The 23240-nt window shown below is 38.9% G+C and overlaps 1 protein-coding gene across 13 annotated transcripts in view; it reads right to left on the reverse strand.

Annotated features, from left to right (window-relative positions):
- AXDND1 (axonemal dynein light chain domain containing 1) overlaps window positions 1–23240 on the reverse strand; it is a 198564-nt gene that overhangs the window by 37182 nt on the left and 138142 nt on the right. For 9 of the 13 annotated variants that reach the window (XM_054550597.2, XM_054550603.2, XM_054550586.2 and 6 more), the window contains one exon: window positions 8212–8319. The exons of 2 other annotated variants lie outside the window; for them this stretch is intronic. In XM_054550597.2, coding sequence (XP_054406572.1) covers window positions 8212–8319 — 108 coding nt within the window. Of the gene's footprint in view, window positions 1–6794; window positions 6814–7224; window positions 7296–8211; window positions 8320–23240 lie in introns of those variants that run through there. 2 more of the 13 variants (XR_010137562.1, XR_008523274.2) reach the window with 2 other exon arrangements.

Consider the following 23240-nt stretch of genomic DNA (forward strand, 5'->3'; position numbering starts at 1 on the left):
AGGCTCTGGGAGTTCGCAGGGTCCCCAAGCAGGCCATTCCTGCCTGGCACCACAGGGATCCTTTGGGAGGGCGGCCAGAGGCGCAGGGGAAAACGCCACAGGGAGAAGGAAGTCTCCAGCTGAACTTTGTAACAATTTGAATCGGGCGAGGTGTCTCCTGCTAGAACTCAGGGGAGGGCATGAATCCAGCGTGCAGACTCCACAGGGGTAGAAGAACCAAAACTCTTTTCTTTTGCAGCTGGGAGGCAGGTAGCATGGGACAAGTTCTCAAGTCCTGCTTGCCCACTGCCTGGAAACAGCCTCAGGGCTGTTAGTGGGGACATGGTGGGAGTAACACCAGCCCTTCAGATTGTGTGGAGGCCGGGTGAGGTCTGTGACTGCCTGCTTTCCCCCACTTCCCTGACAACCTGCATGACTCAGCAGAGGCAGCCATAATCCCCCTAGGTACATAACTCCACTGACCTGGGAAATTCACCGCCATTCCCCACAGCAGCCACAGCAAGACCTGCCCAAGAAGAATCTGAGCTCAGACACGCCTAGCCCTGCCCCGACCTGGTAGCTGAAGACAAAGGGTAGGTAGGGTATATGAAGAAATATACTCTTGGGAGTTCTGGGGCTCTGCCCACCACCAGTTCCTCTCCATACTATCACAGCTGATGCTCTTTGGAAAGTGCCACCTCCCGGCAGGAGACCAAGCAGCACAAAAACAGAACATTAAACCACCAAAGCTAAGAACCCTCATGAACTGTTTCACCCCCGCTGCCACCTCCATTAGAACAGGTGCTGGTATCCACGGCTGAGGGAGCCATAGACGGTTCACATCACAGGACTCTGTGCAGATAACCCCCGGCACCAGCCCAGAACCAGGTAGGCTTGCTGGGTGGCTAGACCAAGAAGAGAGATAACAATCACTACAGTTCAGCTCATAGGAAGCCACGTCCATAGGAAAAGGGGGAGAGTACTACATCAAGGGAAAACCTCGTGGGACAAAAGAATCTGAACAAAAGACTTCAGCCCTATACCTTCCCTCTGACAGAGCCTACCCAAATGAGAAGGAACCAGAAAACCAACTCTGGTACTATGACAAAACAAGGCTCTTTAACACCCCCAGAAAATCACACTAGCTCACCAGCAATTGTTCCAAACCAAGAAGAAATCCCTGATTTACATGAAAAAGAATTCAGGATGTTAGTTATTAAGCTAATCAGGGAGGCACCAGAGAAAGGCGAAGCCCAATGCAAGGAAATCCAAAAAATGATACAAGAAGCAAAGGGAGAAATATTCAAGGAAATAGATGGCATAAAGAAAAAGCAATAAAAACTTCAGGGAAATTGGGCACACTTACAGAACTGCAAAATGCTCTAGAAAGTCTCAGCAATAGAATTGAACAAGTAGAAGAAAGAAATTCAGAGCTCGAAGACAAGGTCTTCGAATTAACCCAATCCAACAAAGACAAAGAAAAAAGAAAAAGAAAATATGAACAAAGCCTCCAAGAAGTCTGGGTTTATGTTAAATGACCAAACCTAAGAATAACTGATGTTCCTCATGTGTACTTACACAAACGGAGGGTATAGCCCACCACACACACCTTGGCTATATGATATAACCTTTTGCTCCCAGGCTATAAACCTGTACAGCATGTACTATGCTGAATACTGTAGGCAACTGTAACACGATGGTTTGTATCTGTGTATCTTACCATAGAAAAGGTATAGTAAAAATACAGTCTTATAATCTTATGGGACTGCTTTCTTATCTGCAGTCTGTTGTTGACTAAAACATCCTTATGCAGTGCATGACTGTATCTTGCAATTTCTTAACTTTTGCCAATATGATGAGTAAAAAAAATGAACCCTCATTTGTACTTTAACTTACATTATAATTTTTTGTGGATAAAAAAAGGATAATTGATGTTCCTGAGGAAGAAGAGAAATCTAAAAGTTTGGAAAACATATTTGGGGGAATAATTGAGGAAAACTTCCCTGGCCTTGCTAGAGATCTAGACATCCGAATACAAGAAGCACAAAGAACACCTGGGAAATTCATCACAAAAAGATCACCTAGGCACATTGTCATCAGGTTATCTAAAGTTAAGACGAAGGAAAGAATCTTAACATCTGTGAGACAAAAGCATCAGGTACCCTATAAAGGAAAACCTATCAGATTAACAGCAGTTTTCTCAGCAGAAACCCTACAAGCTAGAAGGGATTGGGGCCCTATCTTCAGCCTCCCCAAACAAAACAATTATCAGCCAAGAATTCTGTATCCAGCAAAACTAAGCATCATATATGAAGGAAAGATATAGTCTTTTCCAAACAAATGCTGAGAGAATTCACCACTACCAAGCCACCACTACAAGAACTGCTAAAAAGAGCTCTAATCCTGGAAACACATCAAAACAGAACCTCTTTAAAGCATAAATCACACAGGACTTATAAAACCAAAAAAATGAAAGTTTAAAAAGCAAAAATAAAAAACAAAAAACCAAGGTACAAAGTCAACAAATAGCACGATGAATGGAATGGTATCTCACATCTCAATAGTAACATTGAATGTAAATGGCTTAAATGCTCCACTTAAAAGATACAGAACTGCAGAATGGATAAGAACTCACCAACCATCTGCTCCCTTCAGGATATTCACCTAACACATAAGGACTCACATAAACTGAAATAAAAAGGTTGGAAAAGGCATTTCATGCAAATGGACACCAAAAGTGAGCAGGGGTAGCTATTCTTATATCAGACAAAACAAACTTTAAAGCAACAGCAGTTAAAGAGACAATGAGGGACATTATATAATGGTAAAGGCCTTGTCCAACAAGAAAATATCACAATCCTAAACATATATGCACCTAACACTGGTGCTCCCAAATTTATAAAACAATTACTAATAGACCTAAGAAATGAGATAGACAGCAACACATAACAGTGGGGGACTTCAATACTCCACTGATAGCACTAGACAGGACATCAAGACAGAAAGTCAACAAAGAAACAATGGATTTAAACTATACCTTGGAACAAATGGACTTAGCAGATATATACAAAACATTTTATCCAACAACCACAGAATACACATTCTATTCAACAGTGCACAGAACCTTCTCCAAGATAGACCATGTGATAGGCCACTACATGAGCCTCAATAAATTTAAGAAAATTGAAATTATATCAAGCACTCTCTCAGAGTGGAATAAAATTGGAAATCAACTCCAAAAGGAACCTTCAAGACCATGCAAATACATGGACATTAAATAACCTGCTCCTGAATGATCATTTGGTCAAAAACAAAACTCAGATGGAAATTAAAAATTCTTTGTACTGAACAACAATAATGACACTACCTATCAAAACCTCTGGGATACAGCAAAGGCTGTGCTAAGAGGAGAGTTCATAGCATTAAATGCCTATATCAAAAAGATGGAAAGAATACAAACCGACATTCTAACGTCACACCTCAAGGAACTAGAGAAACAAGAACAAACCAAACCCAAACCCAGCAGAAGAAAGGAAATAACCAAGATCAGAGCAGAATTAAACAAAATTGAAATAAACAAAAAAATACAAAAGATAAATGAAACAAAAAGCTGGTTCTTGGAAAAGATAAATAAATTTGATAGACTATTAGCAAGATTAACCAAGAAAAGAACAGAAAAAATCCAAATAACCTAATTAAGACACAAAACGGGACATATTACAACTGACACCACTGAAATACAAAAGAACATTCAAGGCTACTATGAACATCTTTATGCACATAAACTAGAAAACCTAGAAGAGATGGATAAATTCCTGGAAAAATACAACACTCCTAGCTTAACTCAGAAAGAATTAGATACCCTGAACAGACCAATAACAAGCACCAAGATTTAAATGGTAATTAAAAAATTACCAACAAAAAAAAGTCCAGGACCAGAAGGATTCACAGCAGAATTCTACCAGACATTCAAAGAAGAATTGATACCAATCCTTTTGACACTATTCCACAAGATAGAGAAAAAAGGGAACCCTCCCTAATTCATTCTATGAAGCCAGAATCACCCTAATACCAAAACCAGGAAAGGACATACCAAAAAAGAAAACCACAGACCAACATCCCTGATAAACACAGACACTAAAATCCTTAACAAAATACTCGCTAAGTGAATCCAACAACATATCAAAAAGATAATCCACCATGATCACGTGGGTTACATAGCAGGGATGCAGGGATGGTTTAACATACGCAAGTCAATAAATGTGATACACCACATAAACAGAATTAAAAACAAAAATCACATGATCATCTCAATAGATGCAGAAAAAGCATTCGACAAAATCCAGCATCGCTTTATGATTAAAACTCTCAGCAAAATCAGCATACAACGGACATAACTCAATGTATTAAAAGCCATCTATGACAAATCCACAGCAAACATAATATTGGGTGGGGAAAGTTGAAAGCATTCTCTCTGAGAACTGGAATGAGACAAGGATACCTACCCACTCTCACCACTCCTCTTCAGCATAGAACTGGAAGTCCCAGCCAGAGCAACAGACAAGAGAAGGAAATAAAGAACACCCAAATTGGTAAAGAGGAAGTCAAACTGTCATTGTTTCCTGACAATATGATCATTTACCTTGAAAACCCTAAAGACTCTCCAGAAAGCTCCTAGAAATGATAAAAGAATTCAGCAAAGTTTCCGGATACAAGACTAATGTACACAAATCAGTAGCTCTTCTCTACACCAACAGCTACCAAGCAGAGAGTCAAATCAAGAACTCAACCCCTTTATGACAGCTGCAAAAATAATAAAATACTTAGGGATATACCTAACCAAGGAGGCAAAAGACCTCTATAAGGAAAACTACAAACACTGCTGAAAGAAATCATAGAAAATACAAACAAATGGAAACACATACCATGCTCATGGATGAGTAGAATCAATATTGTGAAAATAGCCATACTGCTAAAAGCAATCTACAAATTCAATGCAATCCCCATCAAAACACCACTATCATTCTTCACGGAATTAGAAAAAAAATTCTAAAATTCATATGAAACCAAAATGGAGCCCACATAGCCAAAGCAAGACTAAGCATAAAGAACAAATCTGAAGGCATCACACTACCTGATTTCAAACTATACTATAAGGCCATAGTCACCAAAACAGCATGGTACTGGTATAAAAACAGGCATATAGACCAATGGAACAGAATAGAGAACCCAGAAATAAATCCAAATACTTATAGCCAACTTATCTTCAACAAAGCAAACAGAAACACAAAGTGGGGAAAGGACACCCTTTTAAACAAATGGTGCTGGGATAATTGGCTAGCCACATGTAGGAGAATGAAACTGGATCCTCGTCTCTCACCTTATACAAAAATCAACTCAAGATGGATTAAGGACTTAAATCTAAGACGTAAAACTATAAAAATTCTAGACATAACATTGGAAAAACCCTTCTAGACATTGGCTTAGGCAAAGATTTCATGACCAAGAACCCAAAAGCAAATGCAATAAAACAAAGGTAAATAGCTGGGGCTTAATTAAACTAAAGAGCTTTTGCATGGCAAAAGGAACAGTCAGCAGAGTAAACAGACAACCCACACAGTGGGAGAAAATCTTCACAAACTATACATCTGACAAAGGACTAATATCCAGAATCTAAAACAAACTCCAACAAATCAGCAAGAAATGAAACAAACAATCACATCAAAAAGTGGGCTAAGGACATGAATAGACAATTATCAAAAGAAGATATACAAATGGCCAACAAATATATGAAAAAAAGCTCAACCTCACTAATGATCAGGGAAATGCAAATCAAAACCACAATGCAATACCACCTTACTCCTGCAAGAATGGCCATAATCAAAAAATCAAAAAACGGTAGATGTTGCCATGAATGCGGTGATCAAGGAACACTTCTACACTGCTGGAGGGAATGTAAACTAGTAGAGCCACTATGGAAAACAGTGTGGAGATTCTTTAAAGAACTAAAAATAGAACTACCATTTGATCCAGCAATCTCATTACTGGGTATCTACCCAGAGGAAAAGAAGTCATTATAGGAAAAAGATGCTTGCACATGCATGTTTACAGCAGCACAATTCACAATTGCAAAATCATGGAACCAACCCAAATGCCCATCAATCAACAAGTGGATAAAAAACTGTGATTATATATATATATACCACACACACCATATACTATGTATATATTATACCATATATATGTGGTAGTATATATATATATATACACACCATTATATGTATATGTGTGTGTGTGTGTGTATATATATATACACCATATTATATATGTATATATGTGATGGAATGCTACTCAGCCATGAAAAGGAATGAATTAACAGCATTTGCAGTGACCTGGATGAGACTGGAGAATCCTTTTTTTTGTTGTTGTTGTTGGGGACAGAGTCTCACTCTGTCGCCCAGGCTGGAGTGCCGTGGCATGATCTCGGCTCACTGCAGCCTCTGCCTCCTGGGTTCAAGCAATTCTCCTGCCTCAGCCTCCTGAGTAGCTGGGACTATAGAAGACTCTTATTGTAAGTGAAGCAGCTCAAGAATGGAAAATGAAACACCATATGTTCTCACTGATATGTGGGAGCTAAGCTATGAGGATGCAAAGGCATAAGAATGATACAATGGACTTTGGGGATTTGGGGGAAAGGGTGGGAGGGGGACAAGGGATAAAAGACTACAAATAGGATGCAGTGTATACTACTCAAGTGATGGGTGCACCAAAATCTCAGAAATCACCACAAAAGAACTTACGCATGTAACCAAACACCACCTGTACCCCAGTAACCTATGGAAAAATAAAAAATTAAAGATTTGTTGTCAGATTCATGCAAGGTTAAGTTCAATTGCCTTTAAATTCCCTTCTGCTCTCAAGTCTCTGATTCCGTATAGTTCCTTGATTTTTTCCTGGATCTGATATGCCAAGATCATGTCTGCGGTATTTCATTAAGTTTCTCAAAGTATACTATAATTTACAGTTTATAATGTTGATAAAATCATTTGGTGGTTATTTCACAATAATTCTTGCCAAGATCTAGACAGCACAGTAAAATGAACATTTGTTAAAGGTGAATAATTTAGAAAGATGATGTTTCTTCAGTGTTTAAATGTAAAAAAAAAAGTTTCATAAATGTGTAGATAGAACCTTCCCCTTCTTTCTCAGACCCAAGACACTGACATATAGGCCATCAAATCATACCTGTATAGTATGACTCTGATAACAATGGGAGCTTCTTCAGAATTTACTGGAGGAGAACACCTTCAAAGAGGCTGAAATACAAACAAGAGTTGAGTTTGTGATGGCACATGATATTCACTGATTTGAGAGTCTCGGTAAGCAGGTGGTAATTAAAACCACAAGAAACACAGTAATAGGTAGTGTGTACAAATGAGAAGTGAAAGCAAGCCAAGGACAGAATATCAACATTTAAGAGGCAGACAAGGGTGAAGGTCTAAAACAAGGGTGAAAAGAAATAAAGAAGTAGGAGAAAAACCAGGACACTTTTGTCTTGTGAGGACAGATTGCAAAGCGAATGAATGGTTAAGAGAGCCAAATGCTACACAGAAGCCAGGTTAAATATAGAATTGAAGATACTTGGATTTGGCGATAAGGAATCATTGGTGACCTTGTAGTAGTTTTAGAGTTTTAAACAAATTGATTATGATGGAATGGAAAGAAATAAAGAAGTAGCAGAGAGACAAGGTCAAGGGACATAGGATGGGAGAAATGACCATGTTTTAGATTGCTTTTAGATTGATAAAATAGAACAATTAGAGAAGACATTAAAGAGGCAAAAGAGAGAAGACATTGGACATGGGATTAAGTGCTCGAAGGAAGAAATAACCTTGGATGGAAAGACTGAGACTGGAGGGGAGGGAAAAGGGTGAGCACAGAAGCAGATGAACCTGAGGATATGCCTCAGGAAGTGGCAGGGAGCTTCTACCTGAAAGCCATTCTTTCCTTTATAAAATCACCTGCTAAAAACATGACGCAAAATGCTGAGTGGATGATTCTCTTCCTTAGAGGGAAGAAGAGCTGTCAAAGATCTTGATCAGAACCAAAATTCTCATATGTTAGGGTAAATGAACAAGGATTCAGAACATTGATTGGAAAAAGCTGTGAACCTTCTCTACTGAAATACAGGAATAATCTGAATAATGACCAATGCTAACATGTGGCAAATACCTCTTCAAGTAGCTGCTCTATTTCTTCATATGTCAATAATGTAATTTTTCTGCCTTTGATATTAGAAAGGAGGCAAGAGCATGTGTTGATCCATTCATAACATTCTTTCTGAGAAGAGATAAAAGATTACAAGCAGAAAAAACCAGCTCATTTATTCACTCACTGCTATTGAGGAACTGATAAATACAATTCCTCTAAACATAACTATATTCAATTAACTTTATATCAGTTCAGTTCAAAGATTTGTGCAGAGGTGACTGGCTATTAACATAGACCTAAATCATATTATCTCTTATTGATGGGGTTTGGGATCTGGGTTGTAATGGGACGGGGAGTAGTGAAGTGCTGTAAAAACAGATACAAAAAGATTGTTTTATTTACTAATGTCTAAATGGCCTCCTAATAAATTTTATGCAACTGACTAGGTCAACAGTGATTGCATAATAATGCAAACACCTACCTTGTACTTAATTATATGCCAGACTCTGTTCTAAGCATTATGCATATATTAACTCATTTGATCCTCAATATGAGACATTAACTATTATTATCCTCATTTTTTAAAAATTATTAAATACAAATATTTATTTGGTATATGTTATAAAACAACATAAACAGCAACATTTAAATGAGCTGTTGCTATCATGAGGTTTATCTTTTTTTTTCAGATCTTTCTATTATTATTATTATACTTTAAGTTTTAGGGTACATGTGCACAATGTGCAGGTTAGTTACATATGTATACATGTGCCATGCTGATGTGCTGCACCCATTAACTCGTCATTTGGCATTAGGTATATCTCCTAATCTATCCCTCCCCCCTCCCCCCACCCCACAACAGTCCCCAGAGTGTGATGTTCCCCTTCCTGTGTCCATGTGTTCTCATTGTTCAATTCCCATCTATGAATGAGAACATGCGGTGTTTGGTTTCTCGTCCTTGCGATAGTTTACTGAGAATGATGATTTCCAATTTCATCCATGTCCCTACAAAGGACATGAACTCATCATTTTTTATGGCTGCATAGTATTCCATGGTGTATATGTGCCACATTTTCTTAATCCAGTCTATCATTGTTGGACATTTGGGTTGGTTCCAAGTCTTTGCTATTGTGAATAGTGCTGCAATAAACATACGTGTGCATGTGTCTTTATAGCAGCATGATTTATAGTCCTTTGGGTATATACCCAGTAATGGGATGGCTGGGTCAAATGGTATTTCTAGTTCTAGATCCCTGAGGAATCGCCACACTGACTTCCACAATGGTTGAACTAGTTTACAGTCCCACCAACAGTGTAAAAGTGTTCCTATTTCTCCACATCCTCTCCAGCACCTGTTGTTTCCTGACTTTTTAATGATAGCCATTCTAACTGGTGTGAGATGGTATCTCATTGTGGTTTTGATTTGCATTTCTCTGATGGCCAGTGATGATGAGCATTTTTTCATGTGTCTTTTGGCTGCATAAATGTCTTCTTTTGAGAAGTGTCTGTTCATATCTTTCACCCACTTTTTGATGGGGTTGTTTGTTTTTTTCTTGTAAATTTGTTGGAGTTCATTGTAGATTCTGGATATTAGCCCTTTGTCAGATGAGTAGGTTGTGAAAATTTCCACCCATTTTGTAGGCTGCCTGTTCACTCTGATGGTAGTTTCTTTTGCTGTGCAGAAGCTCTTTAGTTTAATTAGATCCCATTTGTCAATTTTGGCTTTTGTTGCCATTGCTTTTGGTGTTTTAGACATGAAGTCCTTGCCCATGCCTATGTCCTGAATGGTAATGCCTAGGTTTTCTCCTAGGGTTTTTATGGTTTTACGTCTAACGCTTAAGTCTTTAATCCATCTTGAATTAATTTTTGTATAAGGTGTCAGGAAGGGATCCAGTTTCAGCTTTCTACATATGGCTAGCCAGTTTTCCCAGCACCATTTATTAAATAGGGAATCCTTTCCCCATTGCTTGTTTTTCTCAGGTTTGTCAAAGATCAGATAGTTGTAGATATGTGGCGTTATTTCTGAGGGCTCTGTTCTGTTCCATTGATCTATATCTCTGTTTTGGTACCAGTACCATGCTGTTTTGGTTACTGTAGCCTTGTAGTATAGTTTGAAGTCAGGTAGTGTGATGCCTCCAGCTTTGTTCTTTTGGCTTAGGATTGACATGGCAATGCGGGCTCTTTTTTGGTTCCATATGAACTTTAAAGTAGTTTTTTCCAATTCTGTGAAGAAAGTCATTGGTAGCTTGATGGGGATGGCATTGAATCTATAAATTACCTTGGGCAGTATGGCCATTTTCACGATATTGATTCTTCCTACCCATGAGCATGGAATGTTCTTCCATTTGTTTGTATCCTCTTTTACTTCATTGAGCAGTGGTTTATAGTTCTCCTTGAAGAGGTCCTTCACGTCCCTTGTAAGTTGGATTCCTAAGTATTTTATTCTCTTTGAAGCAATTGTGAATGGAGTTCACTCATGATTTGGCTCTCTGTTTGTCTGTTATTGGTGTATAAGAATGCTTGTGATTTTTGTACATTGATTTTGTAGCCTGAGACTTTGCTGAAGTTGCTTATCAGCTTAAGGAGATTTTGGGCTGAGACAATGGGGTTTTCTAGATATACAATCATGTCGTCTGCAAACAAGGACAATTTGATTTCCTCTTTTCCTAATTGAATACCCTTTATTTCCTTCTCCTGCCTAATTGCCCTGGCCAGAACTTCCAACACTATGTTGAATAGGAGTGGTGAGAGAGGGCATCCCTGTCTTGTGCCAGTTTTCAAAGGGAATGCTTCCAGTTTCTGCCCATTCAGTATCATATTGGCTGTGGGTTTGTCATAGATAGCTCTTATTATTTTCAGATACGTCCCATCAATACCTAATTTATTGAGAGTTTTTAGCATGAAGGGTTGTTGAATTTTGTCAAAGGCCTTTTCTGCATCTATTGAGATAATCATGTGGTTTTTGTCTTTGGTTCTGTTTATATGCTGGATTACATTTATTGATTTGCATATATTGAACCAGCCTTGCATCCCAGGGACGAAGCCCACTTGATCATGGTGGATAAGCTTTTTGATGTGCTGCTGGATTCGGTTTGCCAGTATTTTATTGAGGATTTTTGCATCAATGTTCACCAAGGATATTGGTCAAAAATTCTCTTTTTTGGTTGTGTCTCTGCCCGGCTTTGGTAACAGGATGATGCTGGCCTCATAAAATGAGTTAGGGAGGATTCCCTCTTTTTCTGTTGATTGGAATAGTTTCAGAAGGAACAGTACCAGTTCCTCCTTGTACCTCTGGTAGAATTCGGCTGTGAATCCATCTGGTCCTGGACTCTTTTTGGTTTGTAAGCTATTGATTATTGCCACAATTTCAGATCCTGTTATTGGTCTATTCAGAGATTCAACTTCTTCCTGGTTTAGTCTTGGGAGAGCGTATGTGTCGAGGAATTTATCCATTTCTTCTAGATTTTCTAGTTTATTTGCATAGAGGTGTTTGTAGTATTCTCTGATGGTAGTTTGTATTTCTGTGGGATCAGTGGTGATATCCCCTTTATCATTTTTTATTGCGTCTATTTGATTCTTCTTTTTTTCTTTATTAGTCTTGCTAGCGGTCTATCAATTTTGTTGATCCTTTCAAAAAACCAGCTCCTGGATTCATTAATTTTTTGAAGGGTTTTTTTGGTCTCTATTTCCTTCAGTTCTGCTCTGATTTTAGTTATTTCTTGCCTTCTGCTAGCTTTTGAATGTGTTTGCTCTTGCTTTTCTAGTTCTTTTAATTGTGATGTTAGGGCATCAATTTTGGATCTTTCCTGCTTTCTCTTGTGGGCATTTAGTGCTATAAATTTCCCTGTACACACTGCTTTGAATGTGTTCCAGAGATTCTGATATGTTGTGTCTTTGTTCTCATTGGTTTCAAAGAACATCTTTATTTCTGCCTTCATTTCGTTATGTACCCAGTAGTCATTCAGGAGCAGGTTGTTCAGTTTCCATGTAGTTGAGTGGTTTTGAGTGAGTTTCTTAATCCTGAGTTCTAGTTTGATTGCACTGTGGTCTGAGAGACAGTTTGTTATAATTTCTGTTCTTTTACATTTGCTGAGGAGAGCTTTACTTCCAACTATGTGCTCAATTTTGGAATAGGTGTGGTGTGGTGCTGAAAAAAATGTATATTCTGTTGATTTGGGGTGGAGAGTTCTGTAGATGTCTATGAGGTCCACTTGGTGCAGAGCTGAGTTCAATTCCTGGGTATCCTTGTTAACTTTCTGTCTCGTTGATCTGTCTAATGTTGACAGTGGGGTGTTAAAGTCTCCCATTATTATTGTGTGGGAGTCTAAGTCTCTTTGTAGGTCACTCGGGACTTGCTTTATGAATCTGGGTGCTCCTGTATTGGGTGCATATATATTTAGGATAGTTAGCTCTTCTTGTTGAATTGATCCGTTTACCATTATGTAATGGCCTTCTTTGTCTCTTCTGATCTTTGTTGGTTTAAAGTCTGTTTTATCAGAGATTAGGATTGCAACCCCTGCCTTTTTTTGTTTTCCATTTGCTTGTTAGATCTTCCTCCATCCTTTTATTTTGAGCCTTTGGGTGTCTCTGCACGTGAGATGGGTTTCCTGAATACAGCACACTGATGAGCTTGACTCTTTATCCAATTTGCCAGTCTGTGTCTTTTAATCGGAGCATTCAGTCCATTTACATTTAAAGTTAATATTGTTATGTGTGAATTTGATCCTGTCATTATGATGTTAGCTGTTATTTTGCTCATTAGTTGATGCAGTTTCTTCCTAGTCTCGATGGTCTTTACATTTTGGCATGATTTTGCAGCGGCTGGTACCGGTTGTGCCTTTCCATGTTTAGTGCTTCCTTCAGGAGCTCTTTTAGGGCAGGCCTGGTGGAAACAAAATCTCTCAGCATTTGCTTGTCTGTAAAGGATTTTATTTCTCCTTCACTTATAAAGCTTAGTTTGGCTGGATATGAAATTCTGGGTTGAAAATTCTTTCCTTTAAGAATGTTGAATATTGGCCCCCACTCTCTTCTGGCTTGTAGAGTTTCTGCCGAGAGATCCGCTGTTAGTCTGATGGGCTTCCCTTTGTGGGTAACCTGACCTTTCTCTCTGGCTGCCCTTAACATTTTTTCCTTCATTTCAACTTTGGTGAATCTGACAATTATGTTTCTTGGAGTTGCTCTTCTCAAGGAGTATCTTTGTTGTGTTCTCTGTATTTCCTGAATTTGAATGTTGGCCTGCCTTGCTAGGTTGGGGAAGTTCTCCTGGATAATATCCTGCAGAGTGTTTTCCAACTTGGTTCCATTCTCCCCATCACTTTCAGGTACACCAATCAGACGCAGATTTGGTCTTTTCACATAGTCCCATATTTCTTGGTTGCTTATTATCCTCATTTTTTAAGATGAGGAAACTGAGAAATTGAGTAGTTAAATGTCTTGCTCAAGGTCACAAAAATAGTTAAGTATGATGCTTGGATTCTAATCTATGTGGTCTGTGCTTAACCACTAAAAAAAAAAAAAAAAATCCCTCTACTGCTAATAAAGTGAATGAATCAAGATTTGAGACACTTTTGGAAAAGATGCTCACCTTTTATCTATTGAGATATGGGAAAGGTCTATAGCAGGTTTTAATCACCTAAGGTAAATAGTTAAACTGTATTTACCAAGATCTCCTAATAGCTAAGAGCTGGTTTCAACGTTTAAAAGGTACATTATTCCTTATTAGTTAATAAAAGCCCTGAGAACTAGGAAACGTTATCCTCTCTGGGAACAGAGATCTGGTCACTCTAGCCAAAAAACGGCAGCATGTGGTGAAATGACCCACTGTAGGCTCCTGAAATCAACCACAATGAGCAGTAATATACCTTATATTTCTTTCATTATTAGCCTTTTTTTTTTTTTTTTGAGACAGGGTCTTGCTCTGTTGCCCAGGCTAGAGTGCAGTGGCATCATCATAGCTCACTGCAGCCTTGACCCACTAAGCTCAAGTGATCCTCCCACGTCAGCCTCCCAAGTAGCTGGGACCACAGGTGTGCACCACCATACCTGGCTAATTTTTTTATTTTTTGTTGCCCAGGCTGGGCTTGTACTCCTGGACTTAAGCACTTCAGCCTCCCAAAATGCTGGGATTACAGGCGTGAGCCACTGTACCTTTAATTTTAAATTGTGTAATTTAAATTTCTTTTAAATTGTGTAATTATTATGAAACATCAAAGCCAAAAAATTTTAGAAATCAAATCTGAATCCATATGTTGTAGATAAAGAAACTGAAGCCTATAGTGGTAAAGTAAGTTTACTACAGCTTTGTTAATGTCACTGATGGTTAAATTCTGGATTCAAAGGGTTAGAATGGTATCTTATTGCATATCAGGAAGAAGAGTGGACAAGGCAGATGAAGGTGTTGGGTTTTAGTCCTAACTTCACCTAATTAGTTGAGAGTCCTTGAGTAAATGCCTAACAGTCCTTATCTTTTTTTTTTTTAATGAAGCTGTTTGTTTACTCTAAGTGATCCATATGCAGTGGTGACCTGGTAAATGTTTAATAACCATTTCTGAGGGAGTTGGGGGAAGCCCTGATTTGTAGCAATTTCTGATTTCCATGGTATAAATACTCTCACCAGGCAATTTCAGTGATATTCATCAATTCAGTATGTTATCACGGAATGTGGACTTGAGAAGGCTTGTATATAATTGGTTCTTGTGAGCCAGTGTGAGTTTCTATCACACCACTGCCCCTAAGTATCCTTCCAGATATAAAGCTTGACTAATACATTTTTTAACCTTTTTTTATTGTACCTAGAACAAAAAAATTTCAAAACTAGTCTGTAGTTGAATTTGCATGCTATGAAACAGATCCTGGTCATTTTCTTATAAATGTCTGAGACACTGGAGATACTGTCATAAGACTTCTGATGAGGAAAAAAATCATTAGGAGTCTTACAGTTTTACTGTAAAAGTTTTACAATAATCTATAGAGTTCACCAAGTTTTCCTTCAAAACCTTCCATATTACCTTTTTATCAGCTATAGACCAGGATAGCTTGGTTGCTAATTAATACCCATGAATCTCTTTCCATGAATATTCTTAACTGATTCTAATAAAGACTTCTGGTGTGAAGTAAAAGGACTAAAATTCATGTTTGGAGTGAAGGAGTATTTAAGAAGCAAGTGATAGTCCTAAATGTTAAGCCTATTGCAGCAGGAGAAACAGAAGGCCACAGGAGAGTCTTTTATAGGGTACCAGCAGTAAGACAATGGCTATAAATGGAGATATTAAGAATCCATGATCCCCAGATCCCCCCATAAAGGAGGAAAGCTGGGGCTTCCTTGAGTTTAGTTTACCTGTTAAAACATCTTGAGAGTAAGATTCCTACTACCACCGTCTTCAGTCATAGTCCTTTTGGAGGACCAAATCCTGGAACTGGCAGTGCTATCTTTGGTGACATAAAGAAAGCCTATTGCGGTCCAAGGTGGATGGCAGGGTCTTGACAGACTACACAGGGCAGAGATGAGACCAAATGGCATAGAGGAAGTTTTGTTTTGTTTTTTGACACAGAAACTTATTCTGTCGCCCAGGCTAGAGTGCAGTGGTGCAATCTTGGCTCACTGCAACCTCTGCCTCCTAGGCTCAAATGATCCTCCCACCTTAGCCTCCTGAGTAGCTGAGACTACAGGCATGCCACCATGCCCGGCTAATTTTTGTATTTTAAGTAGAAACGGGGTTTCACTATGTTGGCCAGGCTGGTCTCGAACCGCTGACCTCAAGTGATCCACTTGCCTCAGCCTCCCAAAGTCTGGGATTACAGGTGTGAGCTACTGCATCCAGCCGGCATAGAGGAAGTTAATTGTAGCTGGAAGTCAAGTTTGAAGAGCGCCAGCTAGAGGTCCTCATTTCCATTATGGTAGGTATTTATTTGGTATATTTCCCTCCCATATGTTCTCAGCACTGTCAGGTGCTGGTCAATGTGTGTCTTTTTTGTCAGTCTTGGCCTGCTGAAGGATATCTCAGAGGCCCTTCCCAGTAATCTGCCATTTGCTCAGATTATGACTATTCTTCAGTGTATCAGTGACTCTAAGTCTAGGTTCTTGGAACAGTAGAGATGGTCAACCTAAAGCACTTGAAAAAAAATCCATCTAGCTTATCTGGCCTGGCTAAGTTTCCAGGCTTTCAGTAGCTGTTCTAGGCTGCAGTAGTTCTTGTATACTCTTACTGGATGCCAGGACTCTGATATAGTGCCTCCAAGTCTCATATGAAGCCTTATAACAAGCAATTCTCATCTCCAAGTGGAGTGGTTGCTATACAACGACATCAGTTTCTTTCTGAAATAGGCACAGGGGCAAGGATTCTCAGAACTGAGTCCTCCTAAAAAATGGCCTCCCGCTGTATGAGGTCAGACTGGATCAAGCTATGCCAGGATCAGGTGGACGGTAAATAGGATAATTAGCCACTGGACTGCCTTAGTACTCTTGGGGAACTAGATAATCCCTATCTGTTTCTGAAGAAGCAATTTATCTAGACTGTTATGGAAAGTGGAGTAAGAATTTATATCAGTAGGGGTGGTCAAACTCCAAAAGATGGTTACCTAGGAGATCTTCAATTTTTTTCTGTTTTTCTTTTTCTTTTTTTTTTTTTTTGAGATGGAGTTTCGCTCTGTTGCCCAGGCTGGAATACAGTGGAGCAATCTCGGCTTGGCACAACCTCTACCTCCCGGGTTCAAAGGATTCTCCTGCCTCAACCTCCTGAGTAGCTGGGAGGCACCCACTACCACACCTGGCTAATTTTTGTATTTTTAGTAGAGATGAAGTTTCACCATGTTGGCCAGGCTGGTCTCAAACTCCCGACCTCAGGTGATCTGCTTGCCTCAGCCTCCCAAAATGCTGGGATTACAGGCATGAACCACCGCACCTGGCCTAGATCCTCAGTTCTGAACACTGTCCAGCATCATGCAAATTTCCTTGGCTGGAAAGGAGCCCAAGAAACATTAGCTTGTGGGAAACTCTCACTAATGTCATCCAAATATCAGTCTAGTAGGTCAAACGCTAGAATGTGGCACAAGCCACACAGCATTACCATAGAGCCGCATTAGACAAGGCTTCTCTGGAAAACCATCTTCTTTTCACCTTGTGGGATGTGGATGAGGCCATAGAAATCCCAAAGTCTGATGTCATAAAGATTCATGTACCATAGAGGTTTGTCTAGATCAGGAGAAGATGGTAGCAGTCCAGGATGGTGATGAATTTGAAATAAAAATAACCTTCATGAAGATGGAACTAACCATTTTTTTAAAGAGTACCTCAGTATGGTCTGCTGAGCCCCCTACCATAAACTCGCTTGATATACCCTTGAGAGGCCTCAGGCTTAGAGAAGAGGCATATGAGTTTTCTTAGCAGAAGAAGGCCTTTGCGTAGGCTCAGTTACAGCCTTACCTCTGGTGTGAGAGCAGATTCTCAGCCTCCTCTGATAAGACTCCCCCAGTTTATTTATCTGAAATCACTAGAGAACGGTTAGTAAGTGAGAAAGAGCTTAACAGAGGACCAAAGTAGCACTAGTGGAAAGTGTAGGTCCTCAAAGAGATGGTCAGGTTATGGGCATTCAGTCAGGGGCTGGGGTGGCACAGGGCAATGAATGGCCATAGCACAAGGCTTCCATGAAATCTCCTCATCTGGATAATTTTATAAGTCCCTGAACCCTGAAGTTCCCTCAGGAAGGGCTCCTCATGATAGTGTCCTCCATATGGCTATAGCCTTAATTTTTATCAGGAAATACACTTCAAAACATCTTGAAATCTTCATTCCAGATTGCCTTTATCTGAAAACCTGGTCTCGCCACACAGAGCTCTACCCACTTTTAGGTAAATGAGGACTAAGTGTGTCATAGAGCTGGCCAGTGAGTCTCCACCATCATCTGTGGCAGGTCCAGCCTGCCAAAATCAGGATCCCCACCACATCCTGGGGTGGACAGAAGAAGGGGCTATTCGCAGCAGGCCTGAGAAGGCTTGAACACATTTCTAGATGTATAGTGTGGGCTCCAAGAGCCTGCTTGGTTCAGAGGTATAACAGCCTGTTGTGAAGAACCCTTCTGAAGCCTTCCCAGAACCAAAATGAGAACTCAGACATTTCATTCAGCTCTTAGATGAGAAGTGATATATACCTATAGTAGCATATTTTCAAATAGTAAAATATTATTGCTTCCCTGACATATACCCTAACTGTTCATGGTGTTTTAGTCTTGTAATTTTCTACCACATGAAATTTGCTATTTTAAATTTGGATTTAGCACCTATATATTAATACATAAGATTTATTTTCTCTATACTCATCTGGACTTTTTAAAGGACATTAGTAGCTATGTGAAATAAAATGGGAAAACTTTCAGTCATTATCTATGCTCTTACACTGTTTATATAGCATGGGGATTACCCTACTCCTTGAAAGTCTGCATCATTCTCAGCAAACTATCGCAAGGACAAAAAAACAAACATCGCGTGTTCTCACTCATAGGTGGGAACTGAACAATGAAAACATATGGACACAGAAGGGGAACATCACACACCGGGGACTGTTGTGGGGTGGGGGCAGGGGGGAGGGATAGCATTAGGAAATATACCTAATGCTAAATGACGAGTTAATGGGTGCAGCACACCAACATGGCACATGTATGCATATGTAACAAACCTGCACATTGTGCACATGTACCCTAAAACTTAAAGTATAATAATAATAAAATAAAATAAAAAATAAAAATAAAAAAAAAGAAAGTCTGAAAAAACCTGTCCGAGGAATCCAGGCAAAATTTTTAGCATTTCTAAAAATTAGTGCATCCAATTTTTCACCGAAAATTGGCCAATTTTCTCCTTCAAGGATTAATGATACTATTTTCCTAGAAAAGTCTCCATCTCCTAGAGATTTAAAATGGATTAGCAAGATGTTGTACATAAAGTTTTTTATAACATAAAAGTTTTTAAACAGTTTTATAACAGTTATAAAACTGTTTAAAAACTGTGAGATCTGTCATACATACAGACAGACATGAAATACACATATGCAGTTTAAAGAGAGAATTGCTCCCTACATGCCAGTCCTCATATACCATAATAGTCATAATATTTATTCTACTATTTACGGACATTTGAGTTGTTTCCAGTTTGAGGATACTTCTAGAAATAATCTTGGAATATACTTTTTTTTTTTTTTTTTTTTTAGATGGGGTTTTGCTCTTGTTGCCCAGGCTAGAATGCAATGGCATGATCTCAGCCCATCACAACCTCCGCCTCCCGGGTTCAAGTGATTCTCCTGCTTCAGCCTCCTGAGTAGGTGGGATTACAGGCATGTGCCACCACGCCCGGCTAATTTTGTATTTTCAGTAGAGGCGGGGTCTCTCCACGTTGGTCAGGCTGGTCTTGAACTCCCAACCTCAGGTGATCCACCCGCCTCAGCCTCCCAAAGTGCTGGGATTACAGGCGTGAGCCACCACGCCTGGCCAGAATGTTCTTATATATGTCTCCTAGTGTAGAGCACTTGTTTAAGAGTTTATCTAGTATACTGACAGATGAATAGAATTGTTTGCTGCAAAATGTGTTGCAACTTTAACAGAAAATGTCAACTGATTTCCAAAGTGGATGTACAAATTTATATTCTTACCAGTAGTATAGGAAGTACCTGTTACTCCCCCATTCTTGTTAACACTTGTATTGCCAGACTTTGCAATTTCTTTCTTTTTTTTTTTAGACAGAGTTTTGCTCTGTTGCCCAGGCTGAAGTGCAATGGTGCAATCTCAGCTCACCACAACCTTTGCCTCCCGGGTTCAAGCGATTCTCCTGCCTCAGCCTCCCCAGTAGCTGGGATTGCCGGTGCATGCCACCATGCCGGGCTAATTTTGTATTTTTAGCAGAGACAGAGGTTCACCATGCTGGCCAGGCTGATCTTGAACTCCTGACCTCAGGTGATCCGCCCACCTCGGCCCCCCAAAGTGCTGGGATTACAGGTGTGAGCCACCGCACTCAGCCTAGACTTTGTAATTTTTGCCAACTTGTTATGTAAGTAGTGATATTAGTTTGTATTTCCCTGATCACTTATGAAATTGAGCAGCTTTTCATAAGTATGTCAACCATTGGGATTTTCTCTTTTGTGAGGTATACATTCAAGCTTTTTGCCCATTTTTCTATTGGGTTGTGTATTTTTATAACATTGATTCCTAGAAGGTCATTTTCTATTCTGGATACTGGTCCTTTGTCAGTTATAAGTGTTGCAAATACATTCTCCCATTTTGTGGATTGTTTTTGTTTTAATGGTATTTTCTTGATAAAAATAATTCTTAAATTTAAGGTAATCAAAATTATGAACCTTTTCCCTTTGAGTTAGTGCTTCTTATCTCTTACTTAAAAAAATATTTTCCTACCCCCAAGATCTTAGATATCGTCTTCTAAAAGCTTTATAATTTTGACTTTCACATGTAGGTTTCTAGTCCATTTGGAATTGATTTTTGTGTGAAGTAAAAGTCTCATTTCATCTCTCCTATATAGATAGCCAATATTCCTAGTTTTTGAGTTTTGTTGTTGTTGTTTTGTTTTGTTTTAAGACACAGTCTTGCTCTGTCGCCCAGGCTGGAATGCAATGGCGTGATTGGCTCACTGCGACCTCTGCCTCCCAGGTTCAAGCGATTCTCCTGCCTCAGCCTCCCCAGTAGCTGGAACTACAGGCGTGTGCCACCACACCTGGCTAATTTTTTGTATTTTTATTAGAGATGGGGTTTCACTGTATTAGTCAGGATGGTCTCGATCTCCTGACCTCATGATCCACCTGCCTCAGCCTCCCAAATTGCTGGGATTACAGGCGTGAGCCACCGCTCCCAGCCCCCTAGTATTTTTAATTGGAAAGTTCATCATTTCCTCATTAATTCTATATGCCATGCTTATATAAAAGGCAGTAAATTTTTGGTTCTGTTTTTTGATTCCATTGACATAGTTATCCACCTTTGAACTACCACCGTGCTGTTTCAGTTTAGCTTTACAAGAAGTTTAAAATATGGGAGGATGAGTCCTCCCACCTTATTTTCAAGAGTGTGTTAGCTGTTCTTGGTTCTTTGAATATCCAAAACAGCTTTTAGAGACAGTTTGTCAAGTTGAAAAAAAAAGTTGGAAACTTGATTGTGACACCTAGATTAGTGCTGTTTAATAGAACCTTCCACAATGATAGAAATGTTCTATATATGTGTGGTCCAATATGATCCCTGGTAGCAACATGTACTATTAAGCACTTAAAATATGGCTAATATGACTGGAGAGGTGAATTTTTAAATTTAAATTAATTCAGCTGGGCATGGTGGCTCACACCTGTAATCCCAGTACTTTGGGAGGCTGAGATGGGTGGATCACTTGAGACCAGGAGTTCAAGACCAGCCTGGCCAACATGGCAAAACCCTGTCTCTACTAAAAATACAAAAATTAGCCAGGTATGGTGGCCTGTGCCTGTAATCCCAGCTACTCAGGAAGCTGAGGCACTAGAATCTCTTGAACCCGAGAGGCAGAGTTCAAGAGAGCCGACGTCGTGCCACTGCACTCCAGCCTGGGCAACAGAGCCAGATTCTGTCTCAAAAAATAAAAATAAAAATAAATTAATTCAAATGTGAATAGCAATATGTGGCTAGTGGCTACTGTATTGGACAGGACCGCTACATAACATTCTGAGGAGAATTGACATCTTTACAATATAGAGTCTTTCAGTTCATGAACATGGTGTATCTTCCATTTAGGTCTTTTAATGTTTCTCAAATAAAGTTTGAAATATACTCCAGAAGGAAACTGATCAACTTTTATTAGATTTATTCCTAAGTACTTTATATTTTGAAATTATTATAAATATTACATTTTTCGTATTTCATTTTAGAACTACTTAATGCTGGCAGGCATTTTATATATATATATATACACATACATATATATATATACACATACATTATATATATATACACACACACACACACACATAATGTACCCTGCAATTAATGGCTATATATATATATTTTTTTTATATATATGCCATTAATTTTTTATCAATTGGGTTGTATCCAGTGTACCTATAGATACATTACAGATATTATATTACGAACTTGCATTCCTAGAACAAAATTAACATGTTCATAATGTGTGTTAGTCCTCTCATTTACTGCTGGATTTGATTTGCCTGTATTTTGTTTAGGACTTTTGTATTCCACGTGAGACTGGTCCATAATTTCCCTTTCTTGAACAATCCCTTTTGGGTTTTTGTATAAAAAGTATTCCCTCTTCTTTAGACCCTGAAACAGTCTGTATAAGAATAGAATTATTTATTTCTTAAATGTTTGATAGGGCTTGCTGTTGAAGCTGTCTATACTTAGAGCATCTTTTGGGGGAAGATTTTTGACTAATTCCTTTAATGGTTATAGGACTACTTGGGTTTTTAATTTCTTCTCAAGTCTTCTGGGTTATATTTATTTGTCCATTTCATCTAAATTTTCAAATGTTTGTGATAATGTCCTTCATAATCTCTTCCTACTATCATTCTAATATCTGAATCATCTGAGTTACACATTCGTGATAAAATTTTTTGCATCTTTTTGTCTTAATTAATCTTGCGAAAAGCTTCCCAATTTTACTCTTTTAGCAGACCAATTTTGGGCTCTCTTGATCATCTCCTTTTAGTCAGGTTTTCAAAAACATATGATACACCCATTTAAAGTGTATAATTCAATGGTTTTTAGTTATTCACAAAGTTGTGCAACCATCGCTGCAATCTAATCCTAGAATATTTTCATCAGGCCCCAAGAAAGCCCGTAACTGTTAGCAGTTGTTCATTTCCCATTCCTGCCCCTCCTTTACAAGCTCTAGGCAGCCACTAATCTTTCTGTCTCTACAGATTTGCCTATTCGGGGCATTTTATGTGAATAAAATAATACAATATGAGGTCTTTTGAAATATTTTATGTGAATAAAATAATATGTGGTCTTTTGAAACATCACAATATGTTACTGACTTCTTTCACTCAGCATGTTTTCAAGGTTCTTCCATGTTGTTGCATG

This window comes from Pongo abelii, chromosome 1 (assembly GCF_028885655.2).
Source record: "Pongo abelii isolate AG06213 chromosome 1, NHGRI_mPonAbe1-v2.0_pri, whole genome shotgun sequence".
Lineage (NCBI taxonomy): Eukaryota > Metazoa > Chordata > Mammalia > Primates > Hominidae > Pongo > Pongo abelii.